This window comes from Cotesia glomerata, linkage group LG5 (assembly GCF_020080835.1).
Source record: "Cotesia glomerata isolate CgM1 linkage group LG5, MPM_Cglom_v2.3, whole genome shotgun sequence".
NCBI lineage: Eukaryota > Metazoa > Arthropoda > Insecta > Hymenoptera > Braconidae > Cotesia > Cotesia glomerata.
The window spans coordinates 18,156,140-18,182,317 of record NC_058162.1 but is presented as its reverse complement, the minus strand read 5'-3'; the positions used below and the strand labels follow the sequence as shown (position 1 = coordinate 18,182,317).

The 26,178-nt window shown below is 38.2% G+C and overlaps 2 protein-coding genes across 2 annotated transcripts in view; both read left to right on the top strand.

Annotated features, from left to right (window-relative positions):
• The window catches only part of LOC123265791 (calcium-activated potassium channel slowpoke), a 400,630-nt gene that overhangs the window by 99,691 nt on the left and 274,761 nt on the right, over positions 1-26,178 (top strand).
• On the top strand, positions 4,576-6,706 carry LOC123265786. Its single transcript, XM_044729704.1, has 4 exons — positions 4,576-4,830; positions 4,911-5,087; positions 5,166-5,557; positions 5,632-6,706. The coding sequence occupies exons 1-3, from the start codon at positions 4,598-4,600 to the stop codon at positions 5,521-5,523; spliced, it is 768 nt and encodes a 255-aa protein (XP_044585639.1). The 5' UTR covers positions 4,576-4,597; the 3' UTR covers positions 5,524-5,557; positions 5,632-6,706.

Genomic DNA, 26,178 nt, shown 5'->3' with positions numbered 1-26,178 from the left:
CTCAGTCTGCCTTGGATTGACTGTATATACACGACCCAAACTATTTGATTTGAATAAACCGGGGCACGCATCAACTGGTGTCCCTTTCTTGCGGGGCATCCATTTTTTCGATTGAGTCCATGTAAAATACCGTGGAACTTCAGAATAGAGCAGTGTTTGCGCGAAGGCACCAAAAGCATCCGCACGATTGCACAGTTCAAAAAATTCGGTGAGCGTAGTTTTTGGTGGATTTATAGCACGATCAAGCGCTGTATCGTTGGTAAAATATACGTGCTGGCCGTTTTCAAGATGGACAGCTAAATGGATAACTGCTGGATCCCGTTCATGAATTGAGAAACCGAAAATACGCCAGACAGCTTCATTGGAACTGATATACCGGCCAATTTGGTAAATCGTAATTTCATCATTTTGATTCAACGGAGGAGAATGAACATTAGTATTTTCAACCCTAAATATAGCCATATCGCTCCCTTTATGCACATACTTGCAAATATATATGATACTCTGCACCAAACTGCATAACTCAACATTAATTTGAGCATCGAATGTTTTGCTCAGCAAAGGTGAATATGGTACCACCCAACGATTATCAATGTCGATGTCTGCATTGTTGATAGTTTTAACGAAAGATTGTCCGCCATTTTCGATACTTCTTCGACGATATATTGGATATCCGTCAACATGTGTGACCGTATCGTTAGTAAAATCTTTAGGAAAACGCTTTGTACATTTTCCGTCTACCATGCAAGGTGATGAAGGATTCAGATTTCCGCACGGACCATGAATCATGTTTGTAGTAAAAATATCAAATAGTAATTGATCAGTAGACGGATCTGGAATCTCTACAGAAATCAAACTATCGATGTCATCAGCACGTATTTTGTCGATGAACCAAATTAAAATGTGAGCATGAGGTAATCCACGCTTTTGCCACTCAACTGAATACATCCAACAACGTGTGGGGCCAAATACATGCAATTTGGTAATAAAGTTGATTAAAGACTTTAATTTTTGTTTAAACACACGTGCTGTAATGTCATGACGATGTATTGCATTTTGTCCTGGTAATAGCAACGATGTAATTTCCGGCCATTTTGGATTACATGTAAAAGTAATAAAAAGACACGGTCGTCCATATTCACGCACGAAAGTCATAGCATCCTGTATGTATTCTTGCATGTGACGTGGACTACCTATGTACGATGATGGTAAGATAACAGAGTTACCAATTTCGGCAGTGTCAGCGTTGTTCGCAATAGCATCTCGCAAGTGAATATATTCTTCCGCACGTATCTTCTGTTGATTATATCGCAAGTATCATAGTCGTTCACTCTCTATCTTCACATACATGACGACCATAAATTGTTGGCAAAGCTCACGACATCGTAAAATGATGTTGTCTCGGCCGCGTCTAATCATCAAACGATATGAATAAAAATCCTTCGAGCTAACGTTCTTATTTGTTTCAGCTCCTGTAATAATATATATTTAAATTAATTGAAGATTTACTCTTTAATAATAAAATAATTATGTTGTTGATAATGAAAGAATTACCTGTTACGGGATCTCGTTGTTTAATGTTTACGCAATATCCATCTTGTCCCTTCCAGAAAATTAGTGGATATTGGAGAGCGTCATATGAACGATGGGTATCACTGATGAACTGAAGATCATTATTTCTTCTTCGAATCATGATTTGTCGCGTAGCTGTACGGTCGCCAACCATGATTCCAGCAACGCCTTCAACAGATGCGTTGAATCTACGTACATGCTCTCCAGCTGGTGTTCTATCAGGATTGATGACAATAGCGTGATTGTCACTTTGTAGCTTGTGCATGCGTGCTGTGAAAAATTTTAATAATTCATTGTGCTCATTTAACAGAGCGTCCAGCTCACTGACGATACGCCTGGCAAAAGGTGAATTAAGATTATGGAAGTCGCAACGTGCATCCACGCGATTGGCAAGTGCACGTTCGGAGTCCTCGCCACCCATAAAGTATATTTGTAAAAATTTATGAGATTCGTTTGGCATTGGCAGCAATGAGCCTACTTTGTGATAAACTTGGCCTTTGATTTTAAACGTGGAATTAAATTGTTGACTGTTTGCAGCAACATTGCTAACTATTTCTGTTGCTCCAAACGATGTCATTTGGAAACATGAATTGAATGTGCGAATTGACTTCAGGAACAGGCTAGAATCTGGATCAGTACCAGTAAGTAAACCGTGCAAGAGCTCAGGTGGTGTTTCAATTTCGGTTAGTTGTACTTTTCCTGATGAGCAACACATCCCAAGTGGCTCATTTTTAAATTTAAGTGCATGACAATGCGGGCATTCCTTCTCCAAAGTACCAATAACCACTTTGGAATGAGCATAATATTCAACATCAGCTTACAACACGTGTTTATTTACATGAGATCACTTAATTAACTGAGAGTTAAAACTGTCTTTGTCAGATTAATAAATTGTAAATAAATAATTATTGCACTGGAAATTAATGATCAATTTACGATGACAGCAAAATTAACATAAGAGTTGCACAGAAAAATTAAAATAATAAGTATAACAGTCACTGCTACGATTGATACACAAATAAAACCAAAAAAACATGGCTGAAAAATGTATAGTGAGTAAGACAGGAGACCGGCTTCGTCTTCATCCCGACTCCGTGATGTTTGCTGGATAAGTGGTGACACCTGGCGGGGATAACTGATTGATTGATAGTTGATCAGTATTCGACCGGCAAGGGCGGAAGATCAAATTGAATTTAAAAAAAATATCATAATTAAAGGAACTTGAAATTATAAACTCAGAATAAGAATTTATCGTACTACAATTATAATATTTGATTGCCATCTTGCAACCTTATTGCGGATCTGTGGATAGATTAAAAAAAAATAAAAATTGGGATGTAAAAATAAGGGTTGATCGTATAAGAGTGAAAATTGAGAGAGATATGAAATTTTTTATTCTGTCATGACAAATTAAAAATAATTCTTACCAAAAAAATTGAAGTTTATAATTAACAAATAAAAAATAGGGGTCGATCGTAGAGGGATGAAAAATTGAGAGTAATAGCAGATTTTTTAATCTGTCATGACAAAATAAAAAAATAATTTTTGCAAAATAATTAAAAGTTTTTAATAAATAAATAAAAAATAGGGGTTGATCGTAGAGGGGTGAAAAATTGAGAGTAATATGATTTTTTTTTTTAAGTCGACAGAATAAAAAAAAAAATTTTGCCAAAAAATTAAAGTTTATAATTCACAAATAAAAAATAGGGGTTGATCGTAGAGGGGTGAAAATTTAGGGTTGCATGTATTTTTGTATGCTGTATCGTGAAAAAATGAAAACAAAGAATTTTGTCTAAAAAATTAAAAAAAAAATTTAGGGGTGGACCACCCTTAACATTTAGGGGGATGAAAAATAGATGTTGATCGAATATCCACCCTGGCTGATATGCACGCTAAGGATCACGAAAATCGGTCGAGCAGTTTCGGAGGAGTTCGGTCCCGCACACCGTGACACGAGAATTTTATATATTAGATAATGTATTATTCTATGAATAATAATTTTTTCAGAACTGGTTTTTATTAAAATTTATATCATATATATGGGTCATTCCACCAAATAAGAACATTTTTACGGGGCGACCCTCGCGGATTATGTTTAAAATTTATGGAAGTGTTCTCTATTATAAGACAAAAATTCCCTGAGAGTTTTAGCTCTTAATACGCAGCGGTCTTGAAGTTATGATTTTTTGAAATTTTGGAAAAAATTTTTTTTCAACTTTTTTGTCAATTTTTCTGATATGAAAAACATTTTTAAACAAAATCGACAAACATTGCATTTTGTAGGAAAAATTCTCAGCTTTTGAATGAAAATATTTATTTTTTCATAAACTCATCAGAAGATCCTTAAAAATCGAATTAAAGTGGAAAAATTGATTTTTTTCGGTGTGCAGCCCAAAATTCTTCAAATTTGAATTTTTTTTCTGAAAGCTAAGAGTTTTTTACACAAAATATAGCGTTTTGCCGATGTGCATATTTTTTGTTTCGTCACAATTAAATTAAATGTTAGATTAACTATGCAGTAATATAATTCAGAATAGTAATATAATTTTTTCTTTAATACTAAAATTATAGTACTCAGAAATTTTGAACCACCTGCTTAAAAGATGAGTCTATACTTCGTCACTTATCATGCAGATGGCGCTCACAACTCCCTCTATTTACTTTCATTTTGTGATTCTTTCTTGAGCGATTTCTTTTCGGATCGTTTGTTCTTAACAAAAATATAATTGCTCAAGTTTTTAAGTAATAATTATTGCGTTACTTTGATATTTCATCGCCATGAGTAAACGTATACGGTCAGTAAATTGTTGTAATCCATTCAATGAGTCACGTAAGTAACTAATACAGTGCACTTGACCTCTTATGTATAATCTCTACGTAGAACCAATTAAATTAATGGCCTTGTGTTTAATATTGACTTTTGACATCTAGTTAAACGAAACTTTTAGATAAAAAAGGAGTTAAAGATTAAAGAAAATTTTCCGACGAAGATCGTTGGAAATTTCCTGACTTAGATGACACTTCAATGTTATGTGTGCGTTGTCGATTCCGTGTCAAAGGATATATTCCGCCGGCATCAGAGGAAGAGGAAATTATTTCAAGTCAAATTAGTGTTGAAAGTCTGAGTATATCAGCTGAAATTTGTACTCAAGGAAGCAGTTTATCTCGAACTGTCAGTAATTTTAGCGACAATCTATGTGATTACAATGATCATTCTTTAGAGCGATTTTTGAAAATTCCTCTTATTGAAAAAGACAGGTAAAAATTTTCTATTGATTAAGTTTTTCATTTACTGAGTGAAAACTTACTTAATTATTTTTCTATGCGTTTAATGTAAGGTTATATTCTGAAAAAAATTATGGAGTAAAAAAACTTGATGAAAGCTATGCTGCCCTAGAGAATAAGTTCCAATCACAATTTGGAATAGTACCTGAATCTACCTACAGAAAGATTAATCAAGATCATTGTTTCATGATAGCTAAAGTGAAGAAATTATATAACGCTGAAAGTGACAAGTAAATTTTTTTAACAATCGATCATTTTAAAATATTTTCATTTTTTCATATTAATACGATCGATCGTTTGCTTTACAGATCAATAAAAAAGAAGCTGCTTTCAATTTTACCCGACAGTTGGGAAGTCAGTCGTATGGCATCTGAATTTAACTGTTCTCGAAAAATTGTACTGAATCTTAAAAATGATATCAGTGAATCTGAGAATGTTGATATCAGTGAATCCGAGAATGTTGATTTAGACTCTGGTGAAATGACTACTGATACTTTGAATCCCACAAAAGTTCCAGGCAATCAGCTGCTTAAGTTAGATGTAAAAAAACTTGTCATTGATTTTTATGAGAGCGAAGAAAACTCAAAACAATTAGCGGGCATGAAAGATTTTAAATCTGTGAAGGATTGTGATGGAAATCGAACTACACATGTCGTATGTGTTTGAACTATTCATCAAAATGTAAAATTGATGTTAGAAGGTACTTGTGTATTTGACATTCTCTATAATTGTACTAAAATTAGTTATTAATCTTATTACATTTATTCCATTTAGGATGTAATTTTCCAAAATTTGCGAAAAACACCGATTGGGTTGTAGAATCTCAGCCAATTTACAAAAATTTATTTAATTAATTAGTTTGTAACAATCCAAAAGAATCGTGCTTTTCCAGAATGTGCAATAGTTGTCCAAATAATGAAGAAATCGCTGATTATTTTCGTGTGTCGTTTAATGAATCTGATGTTAATGAAATCCAATATAAAATGTGGACATCAACAGACCGTTGTACTATTGTGAATGTTACTTCAGATTCCGAAGACTTCATCGAGACTTTAGTGACGCAACTTGATAAGCTTTTGAAACATGATTTTATTGCGAAAACACAAAGTCGATTTTTTTCTGATACAAAACTAAATTTAAAGAGCGGGGAATTCGCCGTAGTATTTGACTTTGCGGAAAATTATGCATTCGTTGTGCAGAAAGCAGCTCAAGGCTTTCATTGGAATAATGATCAAGCTACTATATTTCCAATGGTGATTTATTATAACGAAAATGATACTATTAAGCATTTGAGCTTTGTTGGTATTTCAGATTGTCTTAAGCACGACACAGTTTTAATTTATTTATTTCAAGAGCAATTGATTGCCTTTCTTAAAAAGAAGTTTGCTGTCATCAATACGATTTTTTACTTCTCTGATGGAGCTCCACAACAATTCAAAAACAAGAAAGCATAATTTACAAACTTATATTATCATTATGCTGACTTCGAAATTTTTTGCAACTGCCCATGGCAAAGGACCATGCGATGGTCTTGCGGGTTCATTAAAACGATATGCTGCTAGAGCTTCATTACAAATGAATAATAAAGAGCATATACTGAAACCACAATATTTGTTTTCCTGGGGAACGAAAAATTTTACAAGCGTTGACTTTACTTTTATAGCTCATGACGATTATTTAATAAAAAAAAATGTGTTAGACGTACGATATTCTCAATCGAAAACGGTGAAATGTACACAGTCATTATACACTTTTGTGCCTTTAAAAGATGAAATTGGTTATGCTTTCATTAAAACTGTGTCCACATCTCAAAAAAGTTCAAAAATAAAAGTATTTTAATTATAATGAATTTGCGTTTAATTTAATTGTGACGAAACAAAAAATATGCACATCGGCAAAACGCTATATTTTGTGTAAAAAACTTTCAGCTTTCAGAAAAAAAATTCAAATTTGAAGAATTTTGGGCTGCACACTGAAAAAAATCAATTTTTCCACTTTAATTCGATTTTTAAAGGTCTTCTAATGAGTTTATGAAAAAATAAATATTTTCATTCAAAAGCTGAGAATTTTTCCTACAAAATACAATGTTTGTCGATTTTGTTTAAAAATGTTTTTCATATCAGAAAAATTGACGAAAAAGTTGAAAAAAAATTTTTTCCAAAATTTCAAAAAATCATAACTTCAAGACCGCTGCGTATTAAGAGCTAAAACTCTCAGGGAATTTTTGTCTTATGATAGAGAACACCTCCATAAATTTTAAACATAATCCGCGAGGGTCGCCCCGTAAAAATGTTCTTATATGGTGGAATGATCCATATATTTTATATATTAATATTTTCTTATTATTATTATCACACGTGAAATATGTTTTTAACATAAGAAACTAGTGTCAATCACAAATATAAAATTATTAATTAAATTAAATTTTTGATTGAATTATTGAAATTTTTTTTCAATCATATGTTAAGTCATTACTTAAACAACAATAAAATTATTGGTTCATTCAACTGTTTGTAATATTATCACATTTAAATTCGACTATTGAAGCTTACAAAACAAGTGTGATTGATGAAAATGAAATCATGACTAAATTCCATCTTCCAATGAATCATTGTCTTCATAACATTTTACACATATTGAACGCGTATGCTCTCCACATCTAAAATTTTCGCAATAACTACAAACTTCGGTAGTCTCGCGATTTTTTTCCTGCGCAATACGCACATAGAGATCTTGATTTATCGACAACAATAGGAAGATTTTTATTTTCAATATTGAGGATTCGTCTTGTAGTGGTACGTAAAAAATTGGAAATGGTCGGAATTTGTAAACGTCTGAACATCAGAGGATTTGTTAACTCTGTGGCAATATAAATTAAAAATTTTTTACGAGACAATTCAGTCTCGTATTAAGGAGGAATTTCTTTTATATTTTTTTCAGTGTTACTACCACAGTCGTCGCGTATAATTCTTGAAGTTTGTCAATTAAGGGGGTATTCTGGTCTAGAAATTTGAAAAAATCGATTTTTTTTTGCATATTTTCAAAGTTTAGACCCTTAAAAATATGTCCTTAAATGGATTTTTCAAAATTCGAATTATTTTCGAAAATACAGTCGATTTTGTGACGCAGTATCTAAGCCGGCCGATCGTCGCGAATCACACAATAAACAGTGGCAGTTCCTGGAAGACTTGAGCACTCGTTCTTTCCAAGAACTCTTTTGTTTTCGACATAAGCCTTCATATATATTCAATATATATTTTTATACTTCTATATATACCTTTATACATACTTAATATACTAGGAATATACATACTAAATATACCAGGAACTGTTCAATGCGAAAGTTATAATGTTGATATTGTTTATCATTTATTATTCTGTTCAGTTTAGTTTCAATCTTGAAGCGAAGTAGATAAGTGCTCTGTGGATAGTTTTGTGAAATAATAAATTTTGTTTTATTTGCTTAAAAATGGATAGAAAAAGTGCGCGGGGGAGCAGTAGTCGTCCAGATAGGCACAAGAAGAAACGATTTTCATTAAATCAATTTACCGCTGAAAAAGATTGTAGTTATACGAGTGCTTCCGCAGCAAAGTTAAAAAAGTTTGGAGATGAGGAAATAGTTATTAACAAAAATTTTGGGTACTGTCTTCTGGAATTTTTCTCAGTTTTTCAAACTCTCTCAACTTTAATTGTGTGTGCTACCTGCAAAGAAGAAATTAAATTTTCTCAAACGGCACCACGCGGTTTAGGATTTAAAATTACATTACAGTGCAGTTGTGAAAATGTTCGATACATTCAATCATGTCCGTTGGTGAACAAAGCTTATGAAATTAATCGCCGGATCGTTACAGCTATGAGACTTTTAGGAGTAGGAAGAGAAGGAATAAATATTTTTTGTAGTGTCATGGATATATGCAAAGGTTTATGTATCAGTACTTATGAATCGCTCAATTCATTAATATGGACTTTTGCTCCCAAGCATATTCACGCTGGATCTCAAACAATTCAAATTGCGAATTATTTAGCTGTTGCCATTTTTAATGAAGGTTATTTACCCATCTTAAAAATGATGGAACTTATGGGCATCACCGTTGGTACTGAAGCTCATTCATTTGCTATCAGACGTAACGAAGTTCGGATTGAGCGCTCTGAGCTACGAGCTACTGCTGCTTCCAAAGAAGGCAGAACAGCTCGATTAGCTGAAAGAACTTCACAAAACATCGAATATGAAGTTGAGGAAGGCCCAATGTATGGATCTGGAATCGCCGATTAATCCAAAGTGAGTATTGAATGTTATTATACGAGTTATTCTACTATAATTGTTTCTCAAACTTTAAACGCGTTTTTCTCAAAACTACTTTTTTTGAAGTGGTTGACATGATATCTCAAGTTCTACCCGACCGATTCTTTTGAAATTTGGTGGGAATCTTCTTTGTATATCTCTCTATCGCGTCTGCCTTGGATTTTGAAAAATTTCAATTTGGAGTATTTTTAAAAAATTCGAAAAGGTCAAAAAAAGGGGGTAAAAAAAAAATTGATATTTCATGTCGACGCCATTTTGTGAATTTTTTTTTTTTTTCTTGACTAAGGTCAACGCGATAGCGACATCTTTACAGATTGAGAATTTTTCAAATTTTTTTGTTTCAGATCACTACAAGGGCTGGAATCATGTCAACCAGGGTGCACCGTTTTTTTTGTAGCCCCCACTTCACCGACCTGTAATTTGTCCAATTTATCATTTTTTTTTTTTTCAATTTTTTTTTATATTCTTGAAACGTTAATAAACATCATATAAAAAAACCGATAATAAAAATGTTCTTAATTTTTTTTTATGTTAGTTTGAAAAATGCCTAAAATTTAGGCTTCTAGACCAGAATACCCCCTTAAAGGAACAGAGCTGAACCAATGATCTATTGATAAATTTCTCCCAGTTTTTAAAACTGATGCTGTGATACGTTGCACTACAGCTTTCGGAGAATTATCATTAGTGAGGCCCCGGAGGTTACTTGCCCGTGTAAATTTCAATGCATGAAGTGTAGTAATTAGATGAGTCAACAAGAGCAAAAGCTTTGATTCCGTACGAATGAGGTTTCATGTTAAATATGTGTAAATATTGCCGAAAACTACAACGTCCGTTAAATGCAAACATCATTTCGTCTATTGTTATATTTTCATGCACACAATACAGCGTCAAAAATTTATTATTCATATGATCAACAACTTCTCTGATTGGTGCTAACTTATCGGTTCGTGCTCGTTCTTGACGTATCTCGGAATCATCGAAACGGAATGGGCTTAATAATTGGATAAATCGATTATTACTCATTACTGTTTTGAAATAATCAAGAGCAGTACCGTCCACTGACCATAAATCATTGACTTCAGTGTGTAACAATTTAAGACAAATATAATAATCCAAAAAGAGCTTGAATTTCTTCCTCGTTTGTCGAAGAACATTCGTTAAGACGTTTATATTTTACCTGACGTTTTTGTAGTTTTTTATTTGTATTGATTACAATACTCTCCGAAATTTTATCAGTAACAAAGAGTTTCCATGCAGCCAAAGATATTTTTGCTGCGCGACCAAGTCTTTTCACTCCCGAAGCTTGACTGAGCACATTCTTTTTTTTACATTTCCCTCTTACAAGAAGTTCAATAAAGCATTTCGTTTCCATATCTTTAGCCAAAAAAAAATTTTGCTAGGGTTGAATCATCAAGCTGCTAGTTATATGTTTATTAACATCTTGAGCATAATCATGCTCATCACCATCTTTATCACTATGATCATTATCACTAGAATTATTTAACTGTGATGATTCAATCTCAGGTTCTTTATCAGAATAAACACTGTCATTAGAATCACCGGGATCTTTTGGGATAGTGCGTTCATTGGTAGTTGACCATCTTGCACGGCTTCTTGTCAGCATTTTTTCTAAAATAAATAATGTTCGTCATGGAAATACTGTATATAACATATAAATTATATAATTAATACTTTTATAATTTAATCAAGTAAAAAAAAAGTGTGTGCGTGTAACCTTTACGCGCGATTGAAGTAAAACTTCTTTGGCGTTGACGGCATACATCAGTGAAATGATTAAATTTTAACTTGAATAATAAATATCACATTATAATTTAATTATATTTGGCTATCCGCCTTTATTAATCCCGCCAAAATTTCTCACAATTAAGTACAATTATTTATAAAAAAAAACATGAACATGGCCCTTTTATTATGGTTTTTGTGTGAAAAAATATTGTACAAGAAATTATTGCTGACAATTTTTGTCGCGAGAAATTTTTGCATGAAAAAAAAGAGACGGTCACCGATATTTTGCATACTATTGTCAAGATAATTCAATGAAGATTAATTTGACACTTTTCAAAAATTGATTTAGTTTACTAGAAACGGAAAAAAATTTCAAAATAGGTCAAAAAAACTCTGAAAACATTATAACTTGCGAAAAAATGCATCAATTAAGTTAAATTTTTAACTTCCCGCCAAGAAAATCAAAGATTTTCAAAAATCGGGAAGTTATTGTTTTCACTCCGCTTTACGAAAATCGAGTTTTCATCGAATCTCGACGTTTCAGAGTCCTAGGAAGCTTCCCTGACTATTCCCGCGATGGTGTCTGTATGTCTGTATGTATGTATGTATGTATGTATGTGTGTGTGCGTGTGTGTATGTGTTTTTTTTTTTTTCTCTTTAGGGGGGGGGGGAATCCTTTTTACGGATTCCAGGCGTAGCTGTTTGGCCTGGATATGTGGCGACTCGACGCAGCGTCATACTAAAACTCGACGTTGACGCCCCTACCCACTAAACCCTAAAACCCCTTTCTCTTCTATCCTCTGATCCCCCATGGTACCGCCGTAAGGCATTTCTTCGCGGGGGGGAGGAATTAGCTGCCGCTCTTCCTTCTGGTGGCTAAGATGTTATTTCTTCCTTCTAGATTCTGTCTTTCGCTCTTTTCCTCTCAATGGATCGCAACTCGGTAAGCACTTTCGTAGCAAAAGTGCTTGTGGCGTTCCAGGCAGCTTCTGATGACAGCATTGCTGCTACTATTGTCTCTGGTTGGATTTTCCTCTTCAGGATATTCTCCAGCTCATCTCGCTGTGGGTAAAAACGTGGGCACTCAAAGAAAACGTGCTCTGCATCTTCATTGACTCCTGAGCAGGACGGGCACTCCGGGGAATCATCATGCTTGAAGCGGTAGAGATACGCCCGGAAACAGCCGTGTCAGCGCTTAGTGTGGTCGACTTCTTTCGTTGGTAAAGGATCCGTCTTTCCTCAGCTAAGACTCTGAGAGGCAAAGTTCCGGAGATGACACACACTGCTTCCATAGATATTGTGCGGAAGGCACTTGCTACTCTTAAGGCACTCAGACGGTAGACTGGTCCAGCCTTTCTCCATGATTCTTGCTTTTCTAGTGCGTCCGCCCAGATAGATATTCCGTAAGTGAGCACTGATGTGACTACAGATGATAGTAGTAGTCTTCTGCTCTGCTTTGGGCCTCCGACGTTTGGCATCAGTCGTGCTAAGCTAGCTACCACTGCTGATGCTTTTGCACTCACGTATTCGACTTGCTGCTTAAAGTTGAGTCGGGCATCAAGCATCACTCCCAGATATCGGATATATGGTTGTGATGTGATTTCTTGTTCTCCGACTTTCAGTTTTATGGTCTCTATCACTTTTCTGCTGGTAATAAGCACAGCCTCAGTCTTCTGTTTAGCCAGTTGTAGATTCATTGAATCCTTCCACCGGTTAACTTTCTCAAAGGTGATACCGAACATGTGGTTTATCTCATCTAGGTGTTTCGCAACGATTACGACAGCTACATCGTCTGCATATGCAACAAGCTTGACACTTCTTGGAAGAGTCAGTCTCAGCAGGCCATCATACATGACATTCCACAGAAGTGGACCCAGAACAGAACCCTGGGGTACACCTCCGGTAATACCGTACTCTTTTGGACCATTTTTCGTGTCGTATCTCAGGATTCTGTCCGTGAAGTAGCTAGCCACTATCCTACGTAGGTATCCTGGTACGTTTTTCTCTTCCAAGGCTTGCATAATGCAGTCCCAGTTGGCGGAGTTGAAGGCATTTTTGATGTCCAGAGTGGCCACCAGGCAGTACTTCTTCGCTCCACCCTTCCATCTGATCCCTTCGATTGCCTCCTTGGCCGTTGCAACAACCCAGTTGATGGCGTCCAGGGTTGATCGTCCTTTCCGAAAACCATACTGGTTGTCTGCCAGGAGTGGATCGACAACTGCTTCTATTCTTTGGTGGATTATACACTCAAGTATCTTACCTGCCGTGTCTAACATACAAAGTGGTCGATAAGATGACGGTTCTTCTGGTGGCTTTTTCCCTTTTGGAAGTAGTACTAGTCGTTGCTGCTTCCACTTCCGAGGGAAAATCCCTTACTCGAGGCATGTGTCGTAGACGTCCAGGAACAATGATGGCACTGCTTTTATAGTTGTTTTTAAAGCAATATTGGGGACCCCGTCCAATCCCGGCGCTTTATTGTTACCTACACGATTACAAGCCTCCATCAGTTCTCCCTCCGTGACAGATGGAATGTCATCCATTTCATTCTGCGCTAATAGGTAGTTAAACTTGCTTTGTTCGGGGAACAACGCGTTTACGATCTTCTGTAGGAGTTGAGGACACGTGGGTGATGGCATTAGCTGGTTTTTAAGATGGGTCATGACCACCTTATACGGCCTACCCCACAGATCTCTGTCCACCTCGTTGATGAGCTCCTTCCAGCATTTTCTTTTGCTATCTTTGATGGCTTTGTTCAGGGATCGACGGGCTTTTTTGTACTCTGTGACCAGCTCCACAGAGTTAGGTCGTCGGTAGCCACGCTGAGATATTCTTCTCTTCTGATGACACTCTTTACGAAGGGCGCTGATGTGGTCGTTCCACCAGTAAACGGAAGGTCTTGTGTTTATGCCACGTCTACGAGACATACTGGCGTCACACGCCTGGGTCACTCTTTTCATCAGGTCCTTGGTCCTCTCTTCTGCGCAGCCCGCGATAATCTGGTCACTATTGAGAGCTACTAACAATGCCCTTGGGTCAAGAGTTTTTACCTTCCAACCAATGGTGTTAAGTTGCTTTTTAGGTCTTCTCGGGCTCTGGGCGTTTAATATTTCCCAGAGAATCGCGTTGTGGTCGCTGGCTGTGTAAGTATCCATCACCTACCAGTTGATATTACCTCTGGTGAGGCTGCCACTGACGAAAGTGAGATCTACAATAGAACTTGTGTCTCCTTTGGTGTAGGTTGGTGTGTCACCATTGTTGAGCAGTACTACATCTAATGTAGAAAAGGCTTCTAGTAATTCCTTTCCTCGCGCGTTTGTATTCTTGCTACCCCAGTCTACTGCCCAGGCGTTGAAGTCCCCAGCTATTGCCACTGGGTGGTAATGCTTCGCGTCCTCGGTAAGTCGATCCAGAAATGCGGTGAATTCGACAGTAGAGAGACTAGGTGGTGCGTAACAGCTATAGAAGCGGATGCCCTCTACTGATATTGCTACAAAGCCGGCATTGCTGTTGTCGACTGCATTTTGGAAAGGGAGCTTGCCACATGACCAGATGACAGCTTTGGATGTGCTGTCAGATTCCCAGGGTTGGGTACTCAGGTGTTTATATGGCTCTGCTATCAGTACCAAGTCAAGCTCTAGTTCTCGCACGGATTGCATGAGCAGGTCATGCGCTGCCTCACAATGGTTGAGATTGAGCTGCAGTATCCTCATGCTTGTTTGTTCGTCAACTTCTGGAGTGCATCCTGAAATAACGGGCACTTATGGGTACCGGCATGGTGGGCAACATTCTCTGCACTTTCAATCTCAGCACATAATGCACATTTGGCGGGATTTTTACAATCAGCAATCTTGTGCCCTTCTTGTCCGCACCTGATACAAAGCTTCGACCGGTCCACCTTGCTTTTGCACTGGGATCCATGATGTCCGAAATGCCAGCATTTAAAGCATTGAATAGGTCTCTTCGTTGTCCTTATTCGGCAATTAACCCAACCAATCCGGATTTTGCTACTTCCATCCAGTAGTTTCTGTGCTGTTGCTGCTGGTAGAATTACTGTGGCAATTTGAGTACCTCTATAAGCCTTACGGATCTTGATTGCCTCTAGTGGTATCTCACAGCCATCTCCAGCTTCCTCCTGTAGGGCACCCTGGATGTGATCCTTAGTTGTGTCATCATCGACGTCTCGGATCTCAATTACCTCCTGTGGTCCTTTGTAGGTTACTTTTGCGTCTTCTTTCAGAATGTCTGCAATGGTCTTTCTCAATGTTTGGCCTTTGTCGGTGCTCTTCTTCGAAAGAGTTATTAGCATATCTCCAGCATTGGTCTTATTGATCTTCTCTACCGTACTGCGGACCTGGTCGTCAGGGACGTCCTGTTTTATTCGACGCAGGATCTCGGCGTACTTTGCTTTCTCGGTCAGCCGAATGATGAGGGCATCCGGTCTGATCCATTTCCGCGGTTTCTTTCGCTTGGGTTCAGGTCGGGGCTCCTTTGACGTCTGTTTTGAGAGCATCTCTTTCTTCTGTCGCTTTAGCTCTTGCTTGGACTGAACTTTTTGCCAGACTGACGCTTTTTCCTGTTCGTCGCTTCGCCCTGCCGCTCCTTGTGGAGGGCTTTTCTTCAAATCCTTTTTCTTCATGGCTTGGCTGATTGTTGGGTCAGGAGAAGGTCGATTTTTTCTCTTACCTGACTTGTTGCTGGCTTCACTTTTGTCTTCCGCGACTGATTCACCATCACCTTCAGCTCCGGTGTCCATTGCTTCGTCAGTCACGTCGATAGCCTGACAGTCTTTCTCCGGTGTAGCATGGGATATGCGCTGCAATGATGAGCGCCACTCCTCGTCCAGCTTCTCAAACCTTTGAAGGGCGTTAGTTACACCAGTCATCTTGGATTTAATCTCTTTGTGAATGTTGACCTTTGGTTGAACGAAATCATTCAACTCACTGATCAGCTTTTCAAGGCGTTTGAGCGCTTGCGAACGCTTCATTTCAGCGCTTGCGTCAATCGCTGCTTGTTGGGCATGTAGCCCGTTTCCACTTTTGTTTGTTTCCTTTGAATTACTCATACTTTTTAATTTACCAGCGCATCGTACGGAGTGGAGTGGGTTGCCATAACTAGGAACGGGTGTACCCTCGGAGATAGTACACCTACCCCAGTTCCCTGAGGCCTAGCCGACACTTAGCCAGTCCCGGAATACACGGACGGACTAGACTCGCTCGGAGCGGTGAAGATTCCGATCTCTAACACTCACTGCGTACTTCCTGATCAAGGCCCGAAGTGGCTGGCTCCTGATCCACTGCTGCAACTTACACCTCGGTAGAGCAAGCTCACATCAGCCGTGGCCTGCATCGTCGGAAACTACGATACAGGTTCCGGTCACTCCCAGTGGGTCACAGCAGAGAACGATCGTCCTGTTAGGTCAGTTAGTGCGACCAACCCATTAAAGAGGAGTTTTGTCCACGGGAGCGTATTTTGTTTGGTTATTTTGCTTGGCTCCTACCCGCTGTACCTCATCAACTAAGAGATTAAGTGTCATCCAAGGACAGCGAGCGTTCTCCCATCCGCTCGGAGAGACGCGCCCGGTAGCAGTATCTCTTCTGCCCCGAGTGTGTGTGTGTGTGTGTGTGTGTGTGTGTGTGTGTGTGTGTGTGTGTGTGTGTGTGTGTGTGTGTGTGTGGGTGTGTGTGTGTGTGACCCTCTTATAACTTTTGAACGGCTCGACCGATTTCTTCGCGGTTGGCGCCATTCGAAAGGGCTTGACCAACCTTAAATTTTGAATATACATTGGAACGATTCAGACCGGTAGATTTTGAGAAATCCCAAAAAAAATACAAAAAAAAATTTTTTCCAAAGTGGTTTTTTTGGAATAACTTTTAAACGGCAATACCGATCGATTCCAAAAACTAATCAGCTCTTAACATTAAAAAGCCACGTTGATCGCCGCGAGTCCGGTCAAAACCGGTTTATTTGTTCGTGAGTTATCGTTGTCGAAAAAAACCGAAAAATGTGTTTTTTTGGAATTACTCCGAAATTTCCGTTCTATCAATTCAAACGAAGATTCTTCATGAAGCTTAAAAAACTGGGTCGAATGCCACCAACCGCGTGAAAATCGGTTCATTCATTCAAAAGTTATTGCGATTTGAAAATTCAAAAAATAGTGTTTTATCAAACTTCTATCAAACTTTTGAGCTCGAAGAGCTCAAAAGCATACAAAAGTTATTTTTTTTATCTCGGAGAGCTCAAAATAACACACAAATTGCATTTATGAACTCAAAGAGCTCAAAAACGTCATAAGTGCAATTTCAAGTGTTTAGGTATAGAATTGGCGGGAAGTTGCAGGGATGGCCTTCAAGGTCAACCGTTTTCCTAATTTTTTTTTTTTTTTTATTCTTTAGGATAATTGTAGGCTACTGAATGCGAATGATTAGGTAATTCAGTGTCATTCATGTACAATTAACAAAATAAAAAAGACTGTATCTTCTAATATATAAAATTCTCGTGTCACAGTGTTCGTTCCCATACTCCTCCGAAACGGCTTGACCGATTCTCATGAAATTTTTTATGCATATTCAGTAAGCCTGAGAATCGGCTACTATCTATTTTTCTAACCTCTAAGTGATAAGGGGTGTTCACCCCAAAAATTTTTTTTTTATTTTTTTGATAAAAATTTTTTTTTTAAATTTTTTTATTATGTGGCATCAAAAAATACATACAACTCTAAATTTGCACTTTTTTATCACCAACCCTTGCTTTTTAATAGTATTTTTCATAATTTTATCATTTTCTATCCCGCTCGATAACATCAATTATTATCACTTGGTAAGTTATCCCCTCCGTGTGTCTACCGGTGTCACTTCTCACCCTATAAACAGCACGGAGTAGGGATGTTACCTCTATAGTTTTCGGCTATTATTAGTGTTTATGCTTCAAGCGTAGTAGTTAAATATTTTTACTATCTCAGTGTAACTCTCATATCAAATATATTCTCGAGTAACTTTATTATTTATTTATTAATAACTAATATTATTGAATATAATTAATTATTAATAACTAATAAAATTATTAATTTTGAGTGTAAATCGCAAGATCAGTTAATTAAGTGACTTACATAACCTCTAAAATACTCAACACGTGTCACGAGTTCCCGCAAACAACGGCTATTGAGTTGTAAGTATAAATTATTTTTTACGTTTATTATAAAATCAAAAATTATTCTTTCTTATTTATAACGAAAATATTGTTGGGAATGGTGAAAAACGAATTCGGTGAAAGTTAGATTTTTATTACAATTGGGAAATTTTTTTTTTGTGTTTACTTATAAGAGCTCTAACTTCGACAGAATTTTTTTTTTCACTATTTCTAACAATATGTATTTTCGATATAATTAAGAAACATAAAATTTTTCGCTTTCGTGAAACTATCTAATTTTTACATGTATATTTAATGTAATCAAAGATAAAATAAATGATTAATATAATAATTAAATAATTCAATCAGTTCTATTCATGTGTGTTTTGTATTGTACAGTTAACAATGCGAACAAAACGCAAAGGGGCCAATTTGAGCCGTGATACAAATAAATCTAGAAGCATTCGAAATAGAAGAGCCCAAAGAACCGAAGAACAAGTTCAGGAAGAAAATACTGGAGCGCGTGTGAGCGCAATTGCGTCAAGAACAATTAGATGATACACGAGCTGAACGCAATGAAGTCATGAGGTTAGAACAACGACAATCACACCGTTTTACTGTCAATAGACGCAGAGCGAATGACCAACAACGCCAACAGGCACATCGAGCATTTGTAGCTACATCATTTCTGCGTCTAGCATTCCAGTATGAGCCCGATATTGAATATTATGCTCATTCAAAAGTAGTAATTGGTGCTATGGACAAAGAATGCCCGTATTGTCATGCTTTGAAATTCAAAAATGAACCAGCCGGGATGTGTTGCGCGTCAGGGAAGGTACAACTACCTGTAATTGAAACAACACCGGAACCATTGAACGGTTTGCTTATCGGCACAGATCCAGATTCTAACGTGTTCCTGAAGTCCATTCGAACATTCAACTCATGCTTTCAAATGACATCGTTCGGAGCAACAGAAATAGTTCGAAATACTAATGCAAATGGTCAATAATATAATTCTACATGTAAAATCAGAGGCCAAGTTTATGATAAAATAGGCTCATTGCTGCCAGTGCCAAACGAACCACATAAATTTTTACAAATCTACTTTATGGGCGGCGAGGACTCCGGAAGCGCACTAGCCAATTGGGTGGATGCACTAATGAATGAGGAACAAAGAACCATTTACGACCGCATTATGCTCGCAGTTTCAGCAAGACAAGGTGGGTTCTTCTTTTTAGATGCACCAGGTGTAACTGGCAAGACATTCCGTATTTCGCTGATTCTCGCCGAAATACGATCCAATAATGGCATCGCATTGGCCGTTGCATCATCGGGCATTGCGGCAACTTTATTAGATGGAGGCAGAACAGCTCATTCAGTATTTAAGCTACCACTAAATATTTAAAATAACCCTGACGCAGTGTGCAACATAAAAAAACAATCGTCCATAGCCACAGTGCTGAAACAGTGTAAAATTATCATCTGGGATGAATGTACCATGGCACACAAACATTCGCTTGAGGCGTTGAACAGGACATTGAAAGATATTAAAAACAACGACAAACTATTTGGTGGTACTCTGTAAGTCCTTTCAGGTGACTTCAGACAAACACTTCCCGTCATTCCACGTTCAACATACGCTGATGAAATCAACGCCTGCTTAAAATCATCGACATTGTGGCGTAATGTTGAAATAGTACAGCTGAAAGTAAATATGCGCGTTCAAATGCTTCAAGATCCATCCGCTGAAACATTCTCAAAACAACTTTTAGATATCGGCGATGGAAAAGTCACTATAGCTGAAACTGGATACACAAAATTAGCGAATGATTTCTGCACAATCATTGATTCGCAAGATGCTCTCATTGAATAAATATTTCCCGATGTACACACGAATTACATAAATCTCGAGTGGCTTGCAGAAAGAGCAATGTTAGCTGCAAAAAATGTGGACGTTGACATTTTAAATCTGAAGATACAACAGTTATTGCCAGGGGACTTGGTATCATATAAATCTATTGATACAGTTTGCGATAACACTGAAGCTGTAAATTTTCCAACAGAGTTTTTGAACTCACTAGATTTGCCAGGCATGCCACCACATAACTTACAATTGAAGGTTGGATCTCTAATTATTTTGCTTCTTAATTTGAACCCGCCACGGCTATGCAACGGTACGCGATTAATCATTAAAAAATTAATGAAAAACGTTATCGAAGACACCATTTTAAATGGCAAGTTTCGAGGTGAAAATATATTGATACCACGAATACCTTTTATACCCACAGATGTGCCAATTCAATTTAAGCGTATTCAATTTCCGATTAGATTGGCATTTGCAATGACTATTAATAAATCCCAAGGCCAAACAATGTCTGTTTGTGGCTTAGATTTGAGCACACCATGTTTTCCACACGGACAATTATACGGTGCATGCTCTCGAGTGGGTAAACCATCAAGTTTGTTTGTATTAGCTAAAGACGGGCTAACAAAAAATATTGTTCACGCTGCAGCATTAAGAGATTAATATTATGTAATTATTAATTATATAAATAATTATTACTTTTAATAAATTAAAACAATTAATGTTTGGTGTTTTGTTATTTTTAAACAACATTCCCTCATCGTTAACAGCGCTCCAGCCCTTTTCTCTCATATTTCACATCCTTATACACTTCCAATAAGTTAGTCATTTTTTTTCTACACTAGAAATTCTCTAGAAATTATTCACATGGCAAAACAACGTTTGCCGGGTCAGCTAGTATTACTATATATATATATATATATATATATATATATATATATATATCCATGTAAAATTTACATAGATCGTGATATATCTATACAAATTATGTACATTTATTCCACCAGGGGCGCCTGTGCATTACCTTCCTAGTACAGCTGTTTTTTCGGCAACTAATTTTGAACGACTTATGTTTTTTAACTTCCCGCTAAGAAAATCGAATATTTTCGAAAATCGGGAAGTTATTGTTTTCACCCCGTTTTGCAAAAATCGAGATTTCATCAGATCTCGACGTTTGAAGGTCACAGGAAGCTTCCCTGACTATCCCCGCGAGGTTGTCACGGTGTCTGTATGTATGTGTGTGTGTGTGTGTGTGTGTGTGTGTTTTTTTTCTTTTTTTTTTTTTTTTTAGGGGGGGGAATTCTTTTTACGGACTCTAGGCATAGCTGTTTGGCCTGGATATGTGGCGACTCGACGCAGCGTCATACTAAAACTCGACGCTGACGCCCCTACCCACTAAACCCTAAACCCCTTTCTCCTCTATCCTCTGATCCCCCATGGTACCGCCGTAAGGCATTTCTTCGCGGGGGGAGGAATTAGCTGCCGCTCTTCCTTCTGGTGGCTAAGATGCTATTTCTTCCTTCTAGATTCTGTCTTTCGCTCTTTTCCTCTTAGTGGATCGCAACTCGGTAAGCACTTTTGTAGCAAAAGTGCTTGTGGCGTTCCAGGCAGCTTCTGACGACAACATTGCTTCTACTATTGACTCTGGTTGGGTTCTCTTTTTCAGAATCTTCCCCAACTCATCGCGCTGTTGGTTGAAACGTGGACACACAAAGAAAACATGCTCCGCATCTTCATTGACCCCTGTACAGGACGGGCACTCTGGGGTATCATCGTGCTTAAAGCGGTGAAGATACTTCCGGTAACATCCGTGTCCTGATAACATCTGCGTTAAATAATAGTTGATCTCACCGTGACTCCGGCTGAACCACACATCAATCCGAGGTATGAGATGGTACGTCCACCGACCTTTCTCTGAAGCATTCCAGTCTTGTTGCCATCTTGCGATGCTGTGTTGCCGTTCTTCCCTTCTAAGTTCTTCAGGGCTCAGTGTGGTTGACCTTTTTCGTTGATATAGGTTCCGTCTTTCCTCAGCTAGGACTCTGAGAGGCAGAGTACCGGAAATAACACACACTGCTTCCTCTGATATTGTGCGGAAGGCGCTAGCTACTCGTAGGGCACTCAGTCGATATACTGGTCCAGCCTTTCTCCATGATTCTTGCGTCTTTAATGCGTCGGCCCAAATGGATATTCCGTAAGTGAGCACCGATGTGACTACTGATGACAATAATAGCCTCCTGCTCTGTTTTGGGCCTCCGACGTTCGGCATCAGTCGTGCGAGACTAGCCCTCACTACTGACGCTTTGGCACTGACATGTTCCACTTGCTGCTTGAAGTTGAGTCGGGCATCAAGCATCACTCCCAAATATCGGATATAAGGTTGTGATGTAATTTCTTGTTCGCCGACTTTCAGCTTAATGGTCTCCACCACTTTTCTGCTGGTAATAAGTACTGCCTCAGTCTTGTGTTGCGCCAGTTGCAGGTTCACTGCGTCCATCCACCGGTTAACGTGCTCAAAAGTGAGATTGAACATATGATTTATCTCGTCAAGGTGTTTGGCAACGATCACTACGGCTACGTCATCTGCATATGCTACGAATTTGACGTTTCTTGGCAGAGTTAGTCTTAATATACCGTCATACATAATGTTCCACAGGAGCGGGCCTAGAACTGAACCTTGTGGTACCCCTCCAGTAATATCATACTCCCTCGGACCGTTCTTCGTGTCATACTTCAGGACTCTGTTTTCAAAGTAGCTTGCTACGATCTTAAGCAGGTATTCTGGTACATTCTTCTCTTGGAGGGCCTGCATGATGCATTTCCAATTGGCGGAGTTGAAGGCGTTTCTAATGTCTAGTGTCGCCACCAGGCAATACTTCTTCGTTCCACCTTTCCATCTGGTTCCTGCGATTGCTTCCTTGGCCGTATCAACAACCTGTTTGATTGCGTCCAGGGTTGATCGTCCTTTCCGGAATCCATACTGATTGTCTGCCAGGAGTGGGTCGACTACTGCTTCAATTCTCTGGTGAATTATGCGCCCAAATATCTTACCCGCCGTATCTAGCATGCAAAGTGGTCGGTAAGATGACGGTTCTTCTGGTGGTTTCTTCCCTTTAGGTAACAGTACCAATCGTTGCTGTTTCCACTTACGAGGAAAAGTGCCCTCCTTGAGGCATGCATTATAAGCGTCGAGGAATAATGTGGGAGCTGCCTTTATGATGGTTTTCAAGGCTATATTAGGGATTCCGTCCGATCCCGGCGCTTTATTATTCCCTACATGGTTACAGGCCTCCAGCAGTTCTTCTTCACTGGTAATCGAAGTTGCGTTGCTGTGGGAACAGTGCAGTGACGATTTTCTGAAGAAGTTGAAGACACGTAGGTAATGGCATTTGTTGTTTTTTCAGGTGGGTCATAACCACCTTATAAGGCCTACCCCACACGTCTTTATCCACCTCGTATATAAGCTCTTTCCAGCATCTTCTTTTGCTCTCTTTGATGGCTTTATTCAGTTCACGACGCGCCTTTTTGTACTCTGCGATCAGCTCCACTGAGTTGAGCCGTTGATAGCCGCGCTGGGAGATTCTTCTCTTTCTATGACACTCTTTACGGAGGACGCTGATGTGGTCGTTCCACCAATGCACCGAAGGTCTCGAATTTATGCCACGTTTACGAGGCATACTGGCATCACAAGCATGTGTTACTTTCCTCATCAGGTCCTTAGTATGTTGTTCTGCACATCCAATGTTGATCGGATCACCATCGAGGGCTATTAGCAATGCTTCTGGGTCAAAAGATTTCACCTTCCAACCAACGATGTTAGACTGCTTGATTGGTCTCTTGAGGTTCTGATCGTTTGATATTTCCCAGAATATCGCATGATGGTCGCTGGAAGTGTAGATGTCCAACACTTTCCAGTTGTAGTCACCTCTAGCAAGGCTATTACTGACAAAAGTGATGTCAAAAGGCCTCTAGTAGTGCTTTCCCTCGTGCGTTGGTATGTTTGCTGCCCCAGTCAATTGCGCAGGAGTTGAAGTCTCCGGCTATCGCTACTGGATGGTATTGCTTTGCATCTTCAGTTAGTCGATCCAAGAAATCAGTGAAGTCAACAATGGAGAGGCTAGGTGGTGCGTAGCAGCTATAGAAGCGGATGCCCTCTACTGATACTGCTACAAAGCCGGCATTGCTGTTGTCGACTGCATTTTGGAAAGGGAGTTTGCCACATGACCAGATGACAGCTTTGGATGTGCTATCAGATTCCCAGGGTTGGGTACTCAGGTGTTTATATGGCTCTGCTATTAGTACCAAGTCAAGCTCTAATTCTCGCACGGATTGCATGAGCAGGTCATGCGCTGCCTCACAATGGTTGACATTGAGCTGTAGTATCCTCATGGTTGTTTGTTCGTCAACTTCTGGAGCGCCTCCTGAAATACCGGGCACCTGTGGGTGCCGGCGTGGTGAGCCACGTCCTTTGCTCCTTGCTGCTCAGCACATATTGCACACTTGGCAGGATTTTTACAGTCAGAGATACGGTGCCCTTCTTGTCCACATCTGATGCAGAGTTTAGACCGGTCTACTTGGCTGTGTGTGTGTGTGTGTGTGTGTGTGTGTGTGTGTGTGTGTGTGTGTGTGTGTGTGAAAGTATGTGAACCGCTTATAACTTTTGAACGGCTTGACCGATTTCATCGCAGTTGGTGTCATTCGAAAGGGCTTGACCAAACTTAGATTTTGAAAACTATTTGGACCGATTCAGATCAATAGATTTTAAGAAATCTTAAAAAAACTGAAAAAAAAATTTTTTTCAAATGTGTTTTTTTTTTAATAACTTTTAAACGGCTTAAAGGTTCAATTCCAAAAACTAATTAGCTCTTAACCTCAAAAAACCACGTCGATCGCCACCAGTCCGGTCAAAATCGGTTGATTCGTTCGAGATATATCGTGAACGAAAGAAAACCGAAAAAAGTGTTTTTTCAGAATAACTCCAAAATTCCTAGCGCGATCAATTCAAAATTTGAGATTCTTTGTGAATCTTAAAAAACTGCGTCGAATGCTTCTAATCGCGTAAAAATCGGTTTATTCATTCAAAAGTTATTGCGGTTTAAAAATTCAAGAAATAGTGTCTTATCAAATCTCTATCAGACTTTTGAGCTCGAAGTGCTTTAAAGCATAGAAAAGCAATCTCTTTGAGCTCGGAGAGCTCAAAATAACCCATAAATTGTATTTTTGAGCTCGGAGAGCTCAAAAACGTCATTGGTGCAATTTTAAGCGCCTAAGTATGGGATTAGCGGGAAGTTGCAGGGATGGCCTTCAGGGTCAACCGTTTTCCTAATTTTTTTTTTTTTTTTTAATACTTCATAATTAAATGAGCATTATGAGTCGTGAACTTTTGGTTTTTCCAAATTGAATTTTATAGAATATCGTAATCGTCAGAAAATTTATTAATAATTTATTTATTACAAAAGTAATAAATAAACAAATATACTTAGAGATTTTCAAAAAACTTTGCAATTTAAAATAATTTTTTTTAAACTGTTGAATTATTATTCACTTTGCTATTTACAATTGATCCGTTTTAAAATATTGGAAATAAATAATCCTAATTGATTATAATATTTGCCACTAGCTGGCGTATAAGTCAAGAAACGTGGAGTATATAACATTTACTTACGACCAATCCAAATTATTATTTTTAAATAGCGGAAACTACACAGACTATAGTAAGCGTTACTTCCGTCAAAAAAAAAATCTGAGTTACTCCCTAGTCGCGCCTAAAGAAGTTTTACTTCAAAAATTTAACAATAATGTTTATTATTATGGTTTCTTGGTGTCACAGATTCCAAATGAGCATTGAAAGTTTTACTTAAAGTCATTGCTAGTCTCAGAAGTGGAATTGAAATCTGTCTAGCTTCAAGTGCTACGAATTTTTCTGTTAGTTAAAATTTTCTCAGTGACATCAATTTTTTTTATAGAAAATATGTTTTTTACGAATTTTATTTAACCCTCCAACGCCGAAGTTGAACTAAGTGAGCCGCGTGGCACCGGAGTCGGGATCACAAATGACGTGCGCTTACTGTCCCCGCTACCTGAGTTTATGGGACTCGTGCTCGGTCAGTACTGTCTAACAATTATTAAATGGGTTCTGTTGGTGCCCCGTTTAAAAACATCCTATTAATATTGAAGTCTATAGTAGGTACGCTACTGCTTATGAAAGCACACGGACACATAATACCTATATACTAACGCAGGTACGAGCCGCCTGCTAGACAGTCCGCAAAGTGGGGGAAAC

Bases quoted from the DNA above. Each gene is read 5' to 3' on its own strand.
- LOC123265786 (XM_044729704.1), top strand. From the start codon at position 4,598: ATGTTATGTGTGCGTTGTCGATTCCGTGTCAAAGGATATATTCCGCCG. The intron at 4,831-4,910 runs GTAAAAATTTTC...GTTTAATGTAAG, and splicing joins CCTCTTATTGAAAAAGACAG to GTTATATTCTGAAAAAAATT. The intron at 5,088-5,165 runs GTAAATTTTTTT...TTTGCTTTACAG, and splicing joins TATAACGCTGAAAGTGACAA to ATCAATAAAAAAGAAGCTGC.